This window comes from Phoenix dactylifera, chromosome 9 (genome assembly GCF_051530095.1).
Source record: "Phoenix dactylifera cultivar Ajwa chromosome 9, Ajwa_hap1_PhDact_Kaust_v1.1, whole genome shotgun sequence".
Lineage (NCBI taxonomy): Eukaryota > Viridiplantae > Streptophyta > Magnoliopsida > Arecales > Arecaceae > Phoenix > Phoenix dactylifera.
The window spans coordinates 9,602,770-9,622,164 of NC_143198.1; the positions used below are offsets into that span (position 1 = coordinate 9,602,770).

The 19,395-nt window shown below is 36.1% G+C and overlaps 2 protein-coding genes across 3 annotated transcripts; both read left to right on the forward strand.

Moving 5' to 3' along the window:
- The first annotated feature begins 1,654 nt into the window (after positions 1-1,654).
- On the forward strand, positions 1,655-3,515 carry LOC149752824 (zinc finger A20 and AN1 domain-containing stress-associated protein 9-like). 2 transcript variants are annotated; one of them, XM_089925314.1, is made up of 2 exons: positions 1,655-1,780; positions 2,757-3,515. In XM_089925314.1, exon 2 carries the CDS (start codon positions 2,777-2,779, stop codon positions 3,284-3,286), a length of 510 nt encoding a protein of 169 aa, XP_089781440.1. In that variant the 5' UTR covers positions 1,655-1,780; positions 2,757-2,776; the 3' UTR covers positions 3,287-3,515. The 2 variants fall into 2 exon arrangements, with proteins under 2 accessions (XP_089781440.1, XP_089781439.1); XM_089925313.1 differs by lacking the exon at positions 1,655-1,780 and adding an exon at positions 1,783-1,913.
- Positions 3,310-19,115, forward strand: LOC149752825 (uncharacterized). The gene is made up of 7 exons (XM_089925312.1): positions 3,310-3,357; positions 4,397-4,439; positions 4,710-4,738; positions 4,820-5,308; positions 5,654-5,922; positions 6,711-10,455; positions 18,856-19,115. Exons 4-6 carry the CDS (start codon positions 5,123-5,125, stop codon positions 6,829-6,831), a joined length of 576 nt encoding a protein of 191 aa, XP_089781438.1. The 5' UTR covers positions 3,310-3,357; positions 4,397-4,439; positions 4,710-4,738; positions 4,820-5,122; the 3' UTR covers positions 6,832-10,455; positions 18,856-19,115.
- The last annotated feature ends 280 nt before the right edge of the window (positions 19,116-19,395 follow it).

Consider the following 19,395-nt stretch of genomic DNA (forward strand, 5'->3'; position numbering starts at 1 on the left):
TAATCCTGAGCATCAAAAGAGTAGATCTTCCAACTCACTAAACAATATCTAAAAGCTCACCCCTCACAAATGATATATGGCAACCATTTAGATTATGAGGGATGCAACTCCGATCACAAGAAACCCATTCAAAGGCAAAAACCTTCATCTGACCATCTAGGATGAAAAGCCATGAAAACACAAAAAAATTGAGCTATAAATCAAAGAAGGAAGCAAAGATAGATACATCGGAGGAAGAAAGATCGAAATCCAATCTTACTTCCTCCACCCACCGCCAATAGCACAAACCAAAACCATCAGATCAAACAAAAATCACAAAAAGCCCGACCATTCCAAGAAGCGAAAGCAAGAAAAGTAAGCGAACCAAATCCAAATATCAAATGCAAGAAACGAAGCAAAGACCTACGAGTGATTTGATAAGGAGGAATGTAGGGGGCATTACAGTTTTATAGAAGAACTGAAGAAGCTTATGACTGCCACACTGCTGGTACCCTAAGCGCCATTGCTGGAACCCTAAGTGCCACTGGCGGAGGAGCTCCGCCTTTGACCACTGCCCTCCCCCCTCTTGCTCTTTCTCTCTCTCTCCCACCATTCTTCCCTCTCCCTTATCCCTTGTGCCTTCTTCGTCCATCCCTCTCTCTTGCTTTCATGGCTCCACCTCGAACTCGAAGGCTCGAAACGGCGAAACCCTTATGATTTTCACTGTGTGTGTGTGAGAGAGAGAGAGCCGCTTCCGCCTTTAAGGAACTAGGAATCCTAAGACGCTTACCGTCTGGTCATGGGTTCGGGTCAACCCGACCCATTTGCAGCCTTAATCCCAGCTTGAAGTTCTTTTTTATTTTTTTAAGATGCAAATTTTTTGAGGAGTAATTGAAGGTTGTTGCATGCTATAGTCAAAAACACTTATTAAATTAGTTCATGAAAATATCATCCCAGTCTATGTTTTGATTCTTTTGATTGTTAATGCAATGAAAAAAGCAATAGTTGAAAAAATGATTGGTGTTTGATTTGTGAGCAAAAAAAAAAAAAAAAAAAAAAAAAAAAGGAGTTTTATAACTTTACCTCTTCGATCCGTCCAACTCATCCTATCTAACCATTCCTACTATGCCCGGTAGATACGAGTATATAGTTTCCAATTGCGGGATAGGAATGAGTAATGGCTTACACAATCTATACCGACCTGTTGCCATCTTTAACAAAATAAACTTTTTTCTATGATTATTTTTCAGTAAGAAAAGAAGTTTGACTTCTACCTTTTTTAGCATGGAAAAAATCATGGTAATGTTTATGGGATTCCATAACTATAAATAGGGTACATAGCTAATGTAAAAACAGTTTTAAAATAAATTAAGCTATAATTATCCTTTCTATTATTTTATTATTATTATTTTTATGTTACTGTTTTATTATGAATTTACTATCTTACATTGATATCAAACTTAGATCATTAGTACTTAGAAAAATCGAATAACAACATTGGCATGACATGTGATGTTTGAACCTAAGGTGAACTTTATCTCAAATTGACCTTATTTCCTCGTCACCCCTACTTAATTCTATTGACTAAAGTTGTTGTCAGAATCTCAAATCCAAGCCCAATATAGAAATTCCCTTCCTCCTACAAAAATTATTAAAAAAAATAAAAAAAATTCCTTCTCGGCAACGAAAAAAAAAGCGGCTAGACCCCGGACGGCTGATCGGGAGGTTCCGGGCAGGTCGGGCAGACGCGAGCGATGAGTTGTCGTTTCAATCCTACTTCGCATCTACGTACTTATTTTTGGTAAGTTTCTATCTATTTATTCAAAACCCTAACAACAACCTCCCAACCTCAAAACCCAGACTTGAAACAAGAATTCTTTCGTCTCGTCTCTCCTCCGCCGTCGCCCCGAATAATAGATTCGATTCCGAGCAAGGTCAGTCCTATCTCTCTCCCGTTCGATCAATCGTTTTGCTTCCGATGCTTTTATTCCGGATTAGATAAAAAACGAGGTTGGCGTTTTTCTATCTCTGCGTTTCTCTTGATTCTTTTTGAATTCTGCTTTAATAGATTGATTCTTTTTAAATAGTTAATTTGTAAATACTGTGTTGGTATCATTTGATGATCAGAAATCCATGGATTTTGGCTTCTAATTCGACAAAATCCAGTCTCTCTTTGGTTTGGGACTCTGTGATTTCTTTTGTCTTTCTTCTGCACCCGTCGATGCTGTCATGAGTTAGATAAGGGGTTCTTTTGATTCTAGATGAAGAAGTTTTTTTTTTTTTTTTTTTTATCCTAAAGATTGGTTTTTTCTTGTTTTCTTTTTTTTTTTCCTTTCCATCTGATTGATCCTATTTATTAGAAAAACCAGGTAGTATTTCCGGTTCCGTGATCAAGTAATTAAGTCTTTCTTGCTATGTATGGGATCGATGCCCAGTTTCTGAAACTTTGGTATCAGTAAAGGGTTTAGGGATGTCGATTTGTTGTCTTAATTCTTTTCTGTTCCCTAATTGGTGTCAAGTTGCTCCTAAGTTATCAGTCTTTCATTACATTGTAAATTTTTACATGGTGATATAAGTATTTAAAATATCGAAAGAGACAGACAGTTGATATTGCACTTATAATTCTCAATGCTGGATATATTTGAATTTTGGTTATAGTTTTTGAGAATTCATTGAAGCAAAGAGAAAATTACTTCAAGGACTACCTCTTCTTTCTTTTTTTTTTTTCCTTCAAGGTTGATTCATATCTAAATTGAGATACATTCTTGGACTGTTAGGTTGTTATAAACTGTGAAGCATGGCACAAGATAGCTGGAACAAAGAGACCGAGGAGACTGAATGCTGCGCACCTGAAGGTCCGATTCTGTGTGCCAATAACTGTGGCTTTTTTGGGAGTGCAATGACCAATAATTTGTGCTCCAAGTGCTACAGAGACTTCATCATGATGCAACAGTCTGTTGCTGCTATGCCTGTTATAGGAGTTGAGAAGGCAGCTCCTACTGCATCTTCTTCTGTGCAATTGGAACCTAGTATTGAAAAGTCTGATAAGTTGGATGGAGGCAATCTCATGAATGTTTGCAAAGACCAATCAGAGGATGCTTGCAACAAGCAACCAGCAAATCGCTGCTTGCTATGCCGGAAAAAGATTGGGTTGACTGGGTTTAAATGCCGGTGTGGAGGCACATTTTGCTCAGCTCACCGGTACTCTGAGACCCATGAATGTTCGTTTGACTACAAGAGTGCTGGTCGACAGTATATAGCCAAAGAAAATCCTGTCGTGAAGGCAGAAAAGATTCGGAAAATTTAAGTTGATGTCTGAAATTGAAATTATTAGGATCGAACAGAGGTCACTCCTAGTTTCTGAGGCATAAGTTTGGTGTTAGTTTTCTGTTGATCCCCTAGTCAATGTTCTTTCCAGCAAAGCACTAGAAGTGAAGTCCTTTTCTTATTTTTTTATTGTAATTAGTAGTGTCAATGAAATGCCTTGTAACCATTCATGTTTTGCTTATTAAGTGCTAAATACCATTCCTTTCTAATATGAGCTTTTCCCAAAGAGATTTTATTTGTGCCTGATCCATACTGGATGCTTGTAAATGACATGAGTTATTGAGGGATGGCAAAGTGCCTCATCTGAGTGTGAGAAGGTTCATATCACGATCTTAATTTACCATACCTATGATTAAATGTAAAGCCTGTATATTGAGTTTAGCATTTGAAAGGTTCCTTGCATTTGAAATTGTAATCATATAATAATTTAATTAGCATAAAATATACTGAAATAGGTTCAAGAATACAAATTAATATAGCATAAAATTTAATTATCATATAATAATTTAATTAGCATTCTACAATTAATATAGCATGGATGATGAAGCTCCCAATACAAGATCAATAGCGTGCTGCATGTTTGCATGGGAGTGAGTCTATCTGGTAGATTCTCAAGGATCATATCCTTGAAGTCTAACAAGAGGGTATGGGATCTTTAGTGGATGACCCTATACAGCTTCTCGATGTGCCTATAGTTCACAAGCTTCCATGGCAAAGGTTGTCGCATTCGAACCCGTCACATGACCTTCTATACACTACTATGCAATAATGAATTATAAGTCCTCTATTTATAATGACCGCTTAAGCTGTACCGGCTTAACATGAAAATAGGAGCAGTACCAAATTGCTTTCTTTGTTAAGGTCTACTTTCAGGAAGATCATGATAGTTGGGGTCCTCAGTTGCTGTTCTTGTTGCACCAAGTTGGACTAAGCTCAGCTATTCTTTTCTATGAGTTCATTTTTCTCCAGTGAAAAGCATTGATTGTACAATAAAGTTTAATCTCTTCTTTCACAGTACAATCATTATTCTACTCATTAGATAAGAATATTACAGGTTCTACCCACTAATTTGATGATGTTACTAATGTAGATCGAGGAATGTTCCTCTAAGCCAGTGGGTAGCTATATTGATGGTATGATTCTTCTGATGCTTATTATTTTCTTGTTGGTGTACATGTAATTTGTTGTTAGCAGAATATGGTGGAATAGTGTAGCTGGATATTCTTATTTCTCCTTTGAGGAAGAATAAAACTATGTAATCTTCTATAAGAATTTATATGCTTGATAGTTAATATCGAAGAAACAGCTGCATATGAAAATGTTTGTAACATTCTTCAGAAAGTCTTCTCTTGATTTGGTTGGGCAATCTGCTGCTATTTATGTTTTTAAGTGTTTATATGCAGGAAACAGAAGCATTATGCTTTCCAAAAAAGTAAGTTTGGAGAATATGGCATGAGATGCTGGTATTATGTTTCTAAATTACCATGTGGCTATTAATTTGTTTAATGCGCAGGGACATGAGATGAGTGGGAGATCCAAGGACCTGATGACTCAGTTGCAGTCTGCAAAAAATAAGTTTGAAGAAGTAGAAGCGAAAAAAATCTGAAATTAATATATCAATCAGCAAGGCATTTCTTTGATTACAATTGATGGAATCAATTTACAATTATGGATGGGGACTAATGTTCTGTAAGTCGAGCATCCTACAATAAGAAAATGGAAATGATTTTCTTTCTTAACAGTCAAAGCAGCTTGTTGAGCAAGTAAAGCACCAAATTGAGAGTGTTCCAGGGGGTCCATCAAACCAAATTAATAGATGATTGGCTATCATTCCTTCCAAGTCAGTCCACAGAAATCTGTTCTGCTTCATGTATGTTATCATATGATGTGCTGGTTCATCCAGTCTCCTTTGATGGAAATGGATGAGGATGCCCTGCAAGAGGAATACAAAGCTCTGTTGGCTGATAACACTGGAGAAATGGAATACCGGAACTCTCTAGAGGTGTATTCTGGTTTGAACTTCTGCTGTATTGATTTGATAGTTTACCTGTTTTTATTGCTGATGCTAGTATCTTTTACTAAAGATTTTGCTTTGTATCAGTTCGTCTATGGTATTAGTAGTCTTAAATCGCCTGATATTTTTGCAATTTCATTGTTTTGTGAACAATCAACTTCTTTATCGTATCTGTTATTGGAGGTTTTCAATTAATTTCCTCCGGGGACTAGGTTTAGAGGAATAAACCTGGCTTACCTTCTGTATGTGTGCTAATGTTGTGAAATATCATGTTCTGTGTGCAATCGGTAATCATTCTGATATTTTTGTAGTTGCATTCTTGCTTGATTGCAGACACCGGAGCTTCTTCAACAAGAAATGGTCATCCTTTCAATAAAAATAAAAGAAAGTGGTATGCATCAGAGTGAGAGTTCAATCACATTTTCGTCATATAGATCATTGAATTTTGTGTACTTTGTCTTCAATAGATCTTACTACTCAAAGATCACCGAGGAGTTGAATGTTAAACTAAAGGAACAGCAGCTAGGCTCGAATGAAATATTCCAAAATTCTTTTGAACTATCATATCATCCCTTGGCATGCCTTGTGCTTCTAACTTGCAAGTATGTACAACAAAGATTTTCCATGTTTTTTCCTCCTTTGTCTTTTGTGTGTAGGATTGGTTTGACTCACATAAGCAGAAAATGATACAAGATGCTTGGCCAGTATGCTTTCACTAACATTCACCATGACCTTCTATACACTACTATGCAATAATGAATTATGAGCTCTCCATGTATAATGACCAGTTAAGCTGTGCAGGCTTAACATGAAAATAGGAGCAGTACCAAATTGCTTTCTTTGTTAAGGTCTACTTTCAGGAAGATCATGATAGTTGGAGTCCTCAGTTGCGGTTCTTGTTGCACCAAGTTGGACTAAGCTCAGCTATTCTTTTCTATGAGTTCATTTTTCTCCAGTGAAAAGCATTGATTGTACAATAAAGTTTAATTTCTTCTTTCACAGTACAATCATTATTCTATTAATTAGATAAGAATATTACAGGTTCTATCCACTAATTTGATGATGTTGCTAATGTAGATCGAGGAATGTTCCTCTAAGCCAATGGGTAGCTATATTGATGGTATGATTCTTCTGATGCATATTATTTTCTTGTTGGTTTACATGTAATTTGTCGTTAGCAGAATGTGGTGGAATAGTGTAGCTGGATATTCTTATTTCTCCTTTGAGGAAGAATAAAACTACGTATTATTCTAGCAGAGTTTATATGCTTGATAGTTAATACCGAAGAAACAGCTGCTTATGAAAATGTTTGTAATATTCTTCGGAAAGTCCTCTCTTGATTTGGTTGGGCAATCTGTTGCTATTTCTGTTTTTAACTGTTTATATGCAGGAAACAGAAGCATTATGCTTTGCAAAAAAGCAAGTTTGGAGAATATGGCATGAGATGCTGGTATTATGTTTCTAAATTACCATGTGTTATTAATTTCTTTAACAGCAGGGACATGAGATGAGTGGGAGATCCAAGGACCTGATGACTCAGTTGCAGTCTGCAAAAAATAAGTTTGAAGAAGTAGAAGCAAAAAAAATCTGAAATTAATATATCAAGCAGCAAGGCATTCTTTGATTACAATTGGTGGAATCAATTTACAATTATGGATGGGGTCTAATGTTCTATAAGTCGAGCATGCTACAATAAGAAAATGCAAATGATTTTCTTTCTTAATAGTCAAAGCAGCTTGTTGAGCAAGTAAAGCACCAAATTAAGAGTGTTCCAGGGAGTCCATCAAACCAAATTAATAGATGATTGGCTATCATTTCTTCCAAGGTCGGTCCACAGAAGTCTGTTCTGCTTCATGAATGTTATCATATGACGTGCTGGTTCATGCAGTTTCCTTTGATGGAAATGGATGAGGATGCCTTGGAAGAGGAATACAAAGCTCTGTTGGCTGATAACACTGGAGAAATGGAATACCAGCACTCTCTTGAGGTGTATTCTGGTTTGAACTTCTGCTGTATTGATTTGATAGTTGACCTGTTTTTATTGCTGATGTTAGTATCTTTTACTAAAGATTTTGCTTTGTATCAGTTCGTTTATGGTATTAGTAGTCTTAAATCGTCTGATCCTTTTGCAATTTCATTTTTTTGTAAACACTTTTACTAAAATCAACTTCTTTATGGTATCTGTTACTGGAGATTTTCAATTAATTTCCTCCAGGGACTAGGTTTAGAGGAATAAACCTGGCTTGTCTGCTGTATGTGTGCTATTGCATTCCTATCTTCACTTTATTTTCTCTAGCTTAGTGTTGCTGATTGTTGACCTATATTCTCTTGACTGTTCCCTATGGTCTCATAGTTCTATTATCATCATATTAAACACAATATTTGTTTTTCCATTACACATATGAAATAGAAATCAAATGCAAACGTTGGTTCCAGCTGAAGTCTTGGTTCTGCAATATTTTATCACTTACCGGACTGAGCTATTTAATTACAGTTTTCTTTTTTTTTCTTTCAAACTTCTTAGTTTACTCACTTTCGGATATGACTTGGCTCTCTTATTCCACAGGAGATCTTTTCAGATTCACCTATTTTGTCTTGGAAACATTTATTTTGTCAACTGATTTCAAGATGTAGTGTTATTCGCTGCAAATCATCGAATCATGGTGATAGGAAGTTGTCATTCATTCACAGTTTATCTTTGTGGACAAGTTACACCAGTTAATTACTCTTCTCTTCCTTTTGAATTGATGGATACCTATTAACCGATCTTAGTAGGATGCTGCATAAATATCATTCTTGTTAGGTTCTTGGTTAAGTATTGATGAGTAGCCATTGTTGGATACCAGCTGTATCATCTTGGAAGGATGGTTAGTTATATATTGATCTTGTTAGGTTCTTCGGTAATTCTAGGGGGGATTAGTAGAATAGGTTGGACTATTGCATTCACATCCTCACTTTGTGTTCTCTAGAATAGTGTTGCTGATTGTTGACCTATATTCTCTTAACTGTTCCCTATGGTCTCATAGTTTTATTATCATCATATTAAACACAGTATTTGTTTTTCCATTACAAATATGAAATAGAAATCAAATGCAAAATGTTGGTTCCAGCTAAAGTCTTGTTTCTGCAGCATCCTTGACTTATGCCTTATTTGATCTATGTAAAGATGGATCTCCGCCTTGACTGCATTTTAAGTGTATGGGTGCCTGGATAACCAAATTTTTTGAGTAATTACTTTTCTTCCTGTTTTTCTTAACACATGTTTTTCTACATGTACAGAAGTTAGAGAGCCAGTTATCTGTATAAAGTTTCAACAACTTGATCTAGGTATTGGAAAATATTGCAATTCCCTTTCTTTGGTGCCCGAACATTTTATACTAGCAAGACTGTTCTATTTTATTGTTATTTTATTTCTTTTACAGTCTTAATTTACTCATGTTTGTATATGACTGGGCTCTCATACACCACTAGTTTTTGTTTCAGATTCATATGCTTTGTTTCTGAAACATTCATTGCCAAATTATTTCACATGCAGTGCTATTTACTTCAGTTCATTATAACATCATGATAAGACATTGCTGTTCATTCATAGTTCATCTTCATTGGCAAATTGCTTTGAAATGTTGCATTGGATGGGAGGTTCCAGGTAGTACATATTCATGATTTAAGATGCTGTGTTATTTACTTAAAATTATTGTTTCATTGTGATAGGAAGTTGTCGTTCATTCACAGCTTATCTTTATGGACAAATTGCACAAAAATGTCAGTGTTGTATCCATGATGGTGTTTTAACTTGTTTACAGACTCTTGTAAAAATATTTTAGCCTAAAATCATTCTTTGTTGCTAGCTTTGGGGTGCAGGGGATGAAATGACCCATATCTTTTGGAAATCAATTAAAAAAAGCAAGTGATGAGCTTTTAGCCTTTTTATTTCAATTTTGTGTGCTGTACTATTTTTCTATCAATTTCCGCTGGAATGCCATGCAATTTTTTTTTTTTGTTATAAAAATCACTGTACAGCCAATTTAATTGGTTGTTGCTTTTTGAAATTGCTTGTTGCTTCTCATTTACCCATTCTTGGAGTTTGATATAAGTATTTTGACTTGGGGCTTCCTAATTTGGGATCCAGATGTCAAGGGCAATAGAAAGTGCACGAGCTCCTCTTAAGTGGCCATAGCGTTTTTAAGTTGCAAGATGTCTTCAATGCCTTTTCCCATTGTAGATGCTACCTCATGTTTTATATTTGCAATTCTGTTTATGCATGCTAGTGTGGAGTTAAAGTTAAGGTTTGTTTATTTGGCCCATTTGTGCTCTTTGTTAAAATGGAAAACAATGGCCTGCTAAAAACTTATTGTCGTTTTTTTCCTCATGGACTACTGTTTGTTCATACTTTGGAGTTTGGAGCTGCTTTTTCTTCCCTAACTCTACTTTGTTTGTGTAGTTGAAATTAAGGCTTGTGTATTTGGTATTATCAATGTCTTTGTTGGAGTCATTGACCTTATATTTCTGCTGTTCGAATTTAATGTTTTCTTGAAAAAGCTGTACCCACTCTGTGTTATATGATTTTACGTGAGAAATGTTTTGTATGTCGGCTCTGTGATAGACTTTTAGAATCTTCTAAAGGCATAATAGTTGGATGCCGTCAAGACATCTTAAAATAATTATAACATTGGTGGTTGGCTTTTTGGTTATTGTGGCATTTATGGAAGTGATTCTTTTCCTGGAGGACCTGGAACTACTTTCTTTTGCACTTGGTGTTGATGGTTGTCTGATTACGAGCTTTCTTGTCATTGAAATAGCTTTGTTGTTAAGGCCAGTGCATCCTAGGAAATCAGTTTTTTGAATAAGAACTAAATTATTGACTAGGCTCCTGGGCAAGAGATGCCTCGTCATACCCATATATAAGGACATTATGAATCTACAAATGTCCATATGGTAGTGCTTTAGACATATTTTACCTCTTACATTGTCACTTGTGCTACTGGTGATGCTTATTGAAAGTTTATTTGGATTTTTCTTTTTTTCTAGGTGTGTCGCAATGGAAAAACCATGGAAGTTGATGTTGCATGTGGTACAGTAACCAACACTACAAATAACATTTCTTATATTTTGCTTGAATGCAAGGGCTTGTGCAGGTACTTTTTCCTTTGCTTTTGACTATAGCAATGGTTCTAACTGGAAGAAGTAACTGAGAAGTTGACTTTTATTTGCCTTTCACAAATGATATTGTTCATGGTATACTTATGTAAATAAAGGATCTGTCAAAGACTCTAGCTTTCTTTTGTTTGCCTAGAAAAACTTGATCATTATCGTCAATTCCTCATCATAATTTTATAGAGGATACTAGATTCATTAATGGATTTAAATATGTTGCAATCATATGATTTTTAACACATCTTGATTGATTAGGTTTTACCTAATTGCTGAAATTAATAACACAACTGTCACAATTGTATCGAATGTTGATTAATGAGAAATTTGTTCCCCCTTTTTTTTGATTTTGATCTTCTGTCCTATATGGTAAAATGCTCAGGCAATGAGAAGATGTTGTAGCCCTCAACGACGGGTTAATTCTCCTTTTGATTTGGATTCCATTCACGACCTTCCATTTTGAAAAATGTTATCTTTGTCTTGAATGGCCTTTGCGGCGTACTTCAATATAAAACATACTTATGTTCTCAATTTTACTATATACTATATGTGAATAACGATTATAATTCTCCGATATCTTTATTTTGATCCAGTCATCTATTGTGTTAATCATGATTTAAATCATACAGAGTCCCAGTATGGTTGAGATGTTTACTTGTATAATTAACTTCAACTCTATCAGGTGGTTATTTTAAATCTTGAGAACTGCAATCTGAAACTTAATTTGTTTTATGATTTGAGATTCAACAATATTATATAAGATTCTCTAGATCATTCTTTCTTAAATACGATATTATTATGTATGAATGTCGTAGAATGTGTCAGAGCAGATTGTAATCTCATAACTAAATACGTAACTAATACTTAATTTTAATGAGGATGAGTCAAGACATGTTTAACTCGTGCCATTAATCCACTGATACTGTGTATTACGCTATTAGCACAGGCAATACTTTAGGAATTGGTGTCAAGTGTGTATTCATAACCATGAAGAGCATCAATCACTTCAAACCCTGTGCTTGTCAAGTCTCGCAATAGTTGCTTATGAAGATTATTTTAGACATTCAAATGGTAAGAGAATAGGTGATCACAAATAGATCTTCTGTAACTCAGAGCGAGACATCAGCTAAGGCCAGTAACTTGCTTTTTCTGGATCGTGCACAAGAAGTTACTAAATGAGTTGGTTTGAGACAAACTCACTTCTTGGTCTAGAACAATGATCAAATTATTTTTTTCTTTTTATTTGTCCTATTGCTTCAAAAAGTTTGTCACTTTTTCCTGCCTGCACACTTTGTAGTGCACTTCAGCAAGAGAATGACAAATTCTAGTAGCATCTTCAAGTCTCAGTAATGCCTTAGTCCAGTTATTATAGTCCTGGCTCTTACCATTTATGGCTCCTATATGGAAAATAAAAGCCTTTAATAGGTATGCCCAGTTTTTTTGTAGTTAATGGCCGTGACGATGGTCTTTAGGCAAATTTTCTTTCTTTCTTTCCTCCTTTTTTTTTTTTTAATTTTTTGATTAATTGGACAAAACAAAGTTAATGAAGTTAAATCCTACTGTTAGCCAAACTGGTATTCTTCGGCATGTTGATGATGAAATGGTGGGATTATATTTCTTGCTGCCCCTCTATTTATCTGCTCACGCTACCAAGAGCATAGTAGGCCTTCTTCCAGTGCTTGACACCTGTCCAGCATAGTATTCTTTTAGCCACATGCATGATGCTTTGGGTTTCACAAGAACAGTTGATGGCACTTAGAAAATATGCCCTAAGCATTAAAATTAGATTCCTAGTCTATATGTTTTATGTACAACAATTTATGATATTGAGGACAATGAGATAGCAGATAAGAAACCGAAATTTATTAACTGTATATGATGATTTACTTATTAATCCTAGAGTGTTCATACAGCTTACCTTGTGCACATAATATGCATGTGTTTTTGTGTGCGTTGCCACTATTTTTATTTTTTTGTAATATTCATTTGAGTAAGTTGTGTGTGTAGGTGTGTATTTCTATAATTATGCTTGCATATGAGGCTCATGATCCTATCATGATATTTGTATGGAAAATTATGTCAGACCACTTTACGTAACAAATCTTTGCCAGTAATGTGTTCTTTTTCTTTACCTGCATATTAATTATTGTATGTTGCATGGTTGGCAATGAGTGACCTAAGAAAGTTGGACAATATGTATGAGCACTATATTTGTGAGACCCTGGAACTGGGCTCGGTCCACTTGACCGGCCCAGTCCCAAGTTTCGGCCTCACGTGCATGTGAGGCAGCGGGATGGAAGGATCCATCCCGAAGAAGAAGGAGCCCCTATTTTAGGGCTTCTTCTCCTTCTCCTTTGTGGTATTAGGGAGAGCCGCCACACCCAAAAACGCACGTGAGGCAGCGGGATGGAAGGATCCATCCCGAAGAAGAAGGAGCCCCTGTTTTAGAGATTCTTCTCCTTCTCCTTTGTAGTATCAAGGAGAGCTGCCACACCCAAGAAGAGGGAAGGGGGGGTTCTTCTTCGTGTTGCCGCCCAAGAGAGAGAGAGAGAGGGCCGTTGGGTCAGTCTTCTTCGGTACGGGTAGCCTTCTTCTTCCTTTGCCGCCGGAGAGGAAGAGAGGCGCCGGATCTTCGTCAGAGCGGATGTAAGAGTCCCTAGCCTTCTTTTCCTCTTCTCTCAGTGCTTGGCCATGAGGTGTTGTGGTTTGGAGTCGGCCAAGCGCCAGATTTGGGTCCAAAACGGGGTGCTCTGCTTTGGCCCGTGTGCTCTAGCCACCGGCGTGTTCGCCGCCACCAGCCGTCGGGGGTGGTCAGGCTTGCTCTGCCGCCTCCTGTTGCCATCGAGGCCGGCCACCACGGTCGCCCCTGAATCCGACCGAGAGGGAAGAAGAAGGGGGGGTCACAGGCCCCCTATTTCACCAAACGAGAAGAGAGGAGTCAGGAGAAGAAGGGAAAAGAAAAAGAAAAGAAGAAAAGAAAAAGAAAAAAAGGAAAAAGAAAAATTAAATAAATAAATAAAGGGAGGGGATGGTTTATGGGTATGAACCCGAACTCGAGGTGCTAGGCACTTCTGCAGGATCAGCCATAGGAGGATATTAAAATTTAAGCTTTTGTATTCATATATTGTGATGAATTTTAAAAGAAGAATGTGATTTTTGGGTATTAGGTTCTGCGAGGGATTTGTGAAATTAATTGGATTTGTTGTGGATTGCGTTCACAAAGTAAGTAATATAACTTTTTTTTAGATTTATCGGCAAGTTATAAATATTTTCTCGAGTCGAGTTATTCTTGATATACAAATTCGATGCATGGTGTTATATGTCTGTTTTTAGAATATTGAATAATTTCGATTGAACGTATTTGCTTTCATTTTGGATTATGTTTGATTGATTCGATATCATATTTTCGGTTTAGAGCCTTGAACATAATGCAAGAAAAGATAATAATAACTCATAATAGATTCGGACTCATAGTTGGGCTATGTTGAGGACCTTGCCAATGGAGGCTAATACATTAGTACTGCAAGAACATTAGTCGGTGATATGACCTTGGCACCGGAAACATGTGGTCATAGTTTCCGGCTATTGAGTTGAATATGATAAATTGAAAGAAAATAAGATATGAATAATATTTGGTTTGACATTGCATGTTTTCATAACTGAAATATGAAATAGAGAGCTAATTGAACTTCGACCTGGCTATGTTGAGGACCTCGCCAATGGGAGCAGATACATTGACAATTGACTGTCCTGAAGGATTCACCGCAAGAAGATTAGTCGGTGTTGATGACTCTGCCACAGGGAACATGTGGTCATAGTCTAGAATCAACAACATAAATTAAATATGCGAAAGAATCTCGAAATCGTGAAAAGATTCTTAAAAATTTAAGAAATATTTGACTTCTACCTTGGAACGGCATATATATTTATTTTCTACATATTATTGCCGATTTATCTCGCTAGAGTGTTCATTATTTACCGGGCTGTTTAGCTCATTATACAATTTTTTGTTGTTTTACAGATTTCGAGAACTAGTCTATTGGGGTTCCAAATTGAAAGAGCGACTAGAAGGATTGTGGCGCAAGCTATCTTAGATTAGGGTTATTTAAGTTGAACTGTTATCTTGGACATTCATTAAGATTGTTGGACATTGCAAGGTTTTGTTATTTTAAGAACTAAGTTTTGCATGTTGGTAAATTATTATTCCGCTATGTTTTTAGAACTGTGAGACTTTATAACTTGAGTTAGTCAATGGAATAAGATTGCATTTATTTAGTTGAATTATTTTGGATTTATATAATTGAGATGTTGGTTAAGATGCCTTGCATGCTCGTGGGGAGAGTTTCCTACGGGCGTGCGGCGGTTGGCACGTTCCCTCGCCTTGCGATTTTGGGCCGGAGGCGTAACAACTTAGTGGTATCAGAGCTTGGGTTTAAGATTATTAGGGAATAATGATTAGTTATATCAGAGCTTAGCTTTTAGTATTCTTAGGATTCGTCGAAAAGTTTGAGAGATGGGGCAAGAAGACAAATATTTTTGTTTACTTTTGTTAGTGGTAAATTTGTGTTATCTTATCTGAATTTTGTGATGCTGAAATCAGAATGCTAGCTGTGTTTATAGCCAAAGTATGAATAGGCTATTTTGAGAGTTTTCTTAGTGGAGTAATTTGTATTCCAAAATATAATTAATTGGATTTTGACTAAGTTAAGTGAAAGAGTATTAGTTATGGAATATTATCGTGCAATGTGGGTATTTTGGAAGTTCAGATTGATATCGGGTACTATGATGTTACTTTTAGCTTGAAGTTAATTAATTCAGTGACAAGTTAAGGTTCACATATGAAATGTTGTTTAAGGCTTGGGCTATATATATTGGGCTATATATATATATATTTGATGATATTCATTGAAATATTCTTCGAGGATTGAAAACTATACGTGGATCATGTATGTAGATGGAAAATATATTTGGGATGAAATTCTAGAATTATTCTTTGGCTTTACCTCGAATTTGAAATTTTAGATCTTTTCAAATTACAATGCAAATTGGGATTTTGATAGGAAGTGATTTAGTAAATTATGAAAATATTGGTTGTTTAAATTATTTTAAGATGGTCAACGATATTAACTCTGTGATTGAGAAATATTTGCTGATGGGTTTTCTTGTTGAGGAGAATTTCGTTGTCAATGAAAAGGATAGTGTTTTTGATTTTGACTGATACGGATATTATCGTATTATTAGTAGGTTCTTCTATTTGCTATGAAAAAAAGAGAGAGAGAAATTTGGCATCCCAAGTCTAGGATTAATAGTTTCTGCATTAGCTGATCTTGGATTTAGAATGTTTTAGCATAAATCTCTTTTCTCTTAAATTTGTAGCTTATGCTTTTGAAAGAATTAAGGAATAATTATCAGTTTTGAAGAAATAATTTTATTGGAGATTAGAAAGTATTCATCTCGGTGGAATTATTTTCTTTTTAAAAGATCTCTTTTCATCTTTTTGATTCGGCAAGTTTTAAAAACAAAAGAATTGATCTATTTTCTTGTGTAGTAAGATTTTTTTGATAAACGAAAAGCAAATGTTTTGATTCTTGGATATCGCTGCACTATTTTAGGTTCTCCAATTTTATATCATGCTAAAGAAATTCTTAGCATCTTGAGAATAGAATTAATGGGCTATAAATTTTGACCTTCGGTCTAGAATATTTTGGTGTAGACCTCTTTTCTTTTGAATTTAAAGGTTGAACTTCTTCAATTAATATCAACCCTCTATCTGATTGAAAGAAATCAAGGTTATCCATTGATTTTGATGAATATTTTATAAGGAGTGGATTAGAATTGTTTATGATCTAATCTTGTGATAGATCGATTAATCAAAAGCAGTTGATATTTTGACCAAAAAAAAAAAATTGATGTTCTTATTCAAACTTAAGACGTTGATTTTATTTATGAGAGAGAGAAGTTTGACTTACATCATCTACTAAAAGAACTAAATTTGGAGGTATTGGACCTTATTCTTATGATAAGATGAAGTTGTATTGATAAGTAGAATTATTGGAAGACTTGAGTTAGTCTTCTAGTAGAAAAGAATGTTGTTGGTTCTATGAATAATCTGGAGGTAGCTATGTAAGTTTCATCAGTAGGTTTTTCTATTATTGACAATTTTTGGGAGAATCTTGGGCATCTTAAATTTAGTGTTAACGGATTGATGGTTACTTGGTTGGACTTAGACCTGAAATGTTTTAACATGGATCTCCTATTCCTAATTCTGACATTGTTAATCTGGCTATTTGAAAGGGGCTTGAGGCTTTCCTAAGACAAAGATTAATCATTATATTATGGAAAAAAAACGAGGAGCATTTGATACTAAAGCTTTCTCCTACTTATATTTAACCGATTAAATTTCTATGTGGAATTAATCAAGAGAAATTAATTTCTTGGAGAAAAGAATTATGGCATTTTAATCCAAGGCTGGAAGGTTAGTCTTATTTTGAAAGAGATCAAAAAAACTTGCTATGAATCATAGATGGAAAGGATTAAGTTTTGAGATGCCATGATTTTGCCAAAATCTTGTGAGGTTGCATTTCGAGATGGAGATTGTTTAGAAGCTCGGGAATGATATGATGTTTCCAAACTTTCAAAATTTGAAGCCTTATGTGAGTTAATTTCGGGGACGAAATTTTTTTTAGGAGGGGGGAATGTGAGACTTTGGACCTGGGCCCGGTCCACTTGACCGGCCTAGTCCCAAGTTTCAGCCCCACGTGCAACGAGATGGAATGATCCATCTCGAAGAAGGAGCCCCTGTTTTAGGGCTTCTTCTCCTTCTCCTTTGTGGTATCAGGGAGAGCCGCCACAACCAAGAAGAGGGAAGGGGGGTTCTTCTTCATGTTGCCGCCCAAGAGAGAGAGAGAGAGAGAGAGGGCCGTTGGGTCGGTCTTCTTTGGTACGGGTAGCCTTCTTCTTCCTTTGCCGTCGGAGAGGAAGAGAGGCGTCGGATCTTTGTTGGAGCGGAGGTAAGAGTCCCTAGCCTTCCTTTCCTCCTCTCACTGCTTGGCCATGAGGTGTTGTGGTTTGGAGTCGGCCAAGTGCCGGATTTGGGTCCAAAACGGGGTGCTTTGCTTCGGCCTGTGTGCTCTAGCTGCCGGCGTGTTTGCCGCCGCCAGCCGCCGGGGGTGGTCGGGCTTGCTCCGCTATCTCCTGCCGCCGTCGGGGCCGGCCCCCACGGTCGCCCTTGAGTCCGACCGAGAGGGGTGAAGAAGAAGAAGGGGGAGTCATGGGCCCCCTGTTTCACCAAAGGAGAAGAGAGGAGTCGGAAGAGGAAGGGAAAAGAAAAAGAAAGAAAAAAAGAAAAAAAAAGAAGGAAAAAGAAAAGAATAATAAATAAATAAAGAGAGGGGATGGTTTACGGTTATGAACCCGAACTCGGGGTGCTAGGCACTTCTGCAAGATCAATCATGGGAGAATATTAAAATTTAAGTTTTTGTATACATATATTGTGATGAATTTTAAGAGAAGAAGGTGATTTTTGGATATTAAGTTTTGCGAGGGATTTGCGGAATTAATTGGATTTGTTGTGGATCGCGTTTTCAAAGTAAGTAATGTAATCTTTTTCAAGATTTATTGGCAAGTTATAATATTTTCTTGAGTCGAGTTATTCTTGATTTACAAATTCGATGCATGGTGTTATATGTCTATTTTTAGAATATTGTATAATTTTGATTGAACGTATTTGCTTTCGTTTTGGATTATGTTTGATTGATTCGATATCATATTTTCGGTTTAGAACCTTGAACATAATGCAAGAAAAGATAATAATAACTCGTAATAGATTCGGACTCGCAGTCGGGCTATGCTGAGGACCCTGCCAATGGGGGCTAATACATTGGTATTGCAAGATTAGTCGGTGATATGACCCTGCCACAGAAAACATGTGGTCTTAGTTTCTGGCTGTTAAGTTGAATATGATAAATTGAAAGAAATTAAGATATGAATGATATTTGGTTTGACACTGCATGTTTTCATAACTGAAATATGAAATAGAGAACTAATTAAACTTCGACCTGGCTATGTTGAGGACCCTGCCAATGGGGATAGATACGTTGACAATTGACTGTCCTGAAGGACTCGCCGCAAGAAGATTAGTCGGTTTTGATGACCCTGCCACTGGAAATATATGGTCATAGTCTAGGATCGACAACTTGAATCGAATATACGAAATAATCTCGAATCCGTGAAAAGAATCTTAAAAATTTAAGAAATATTTGACTTGTACCTTGGAACTACATATATATTTATTTTCTACATATTATTGCCTGATTTATCTAGCTAGAGTGTTCATTACTTACTGGGCTGTTTTACTCATTATACAATTTCTTGTTATTTTACAGATTTGGAGAACTATTCTACTGAGGTTTCAAAATGGGAGAGCGACTAGAAGGATTGTGGCCCAAGCTATCTTAGATTAGGGTTATTTAAGTTGAACTGTTATCTTAGACATTCATTAAGATTGTTGGACATTGCAAGGTTTTGTTATTTTAAGAACTAAGTTTTGAATGTTGGTAAATTATTGTTCCGCTGCGTATTTAGAACTGTGAGACTTTATGACTTGAGTTAGTCAATGGAATAAGATTGCATTTATTTAGCTGAATTATTTTGGATTTATATAATTGAGATGTTGGTTAAGATGCCTTGCATGCTCGTGGGAAAAGTTTTCTATGGGTGTACAGCGGTTGGCGCGTTCCCTCGGCTTGCGATTTCGCGTCGGGGGCGTGACGATATTAATATTTGGATAGGTCGACTACTCTTTTATTTAGGGAGAATGCCAACAAGTTAACTTCTATTGCATATGACTCTTCTTTATTTGGACTCTATTTGCATATGACACTTGTTTGATCAATTTTATAAGCAATACATAATAGTGATAATTA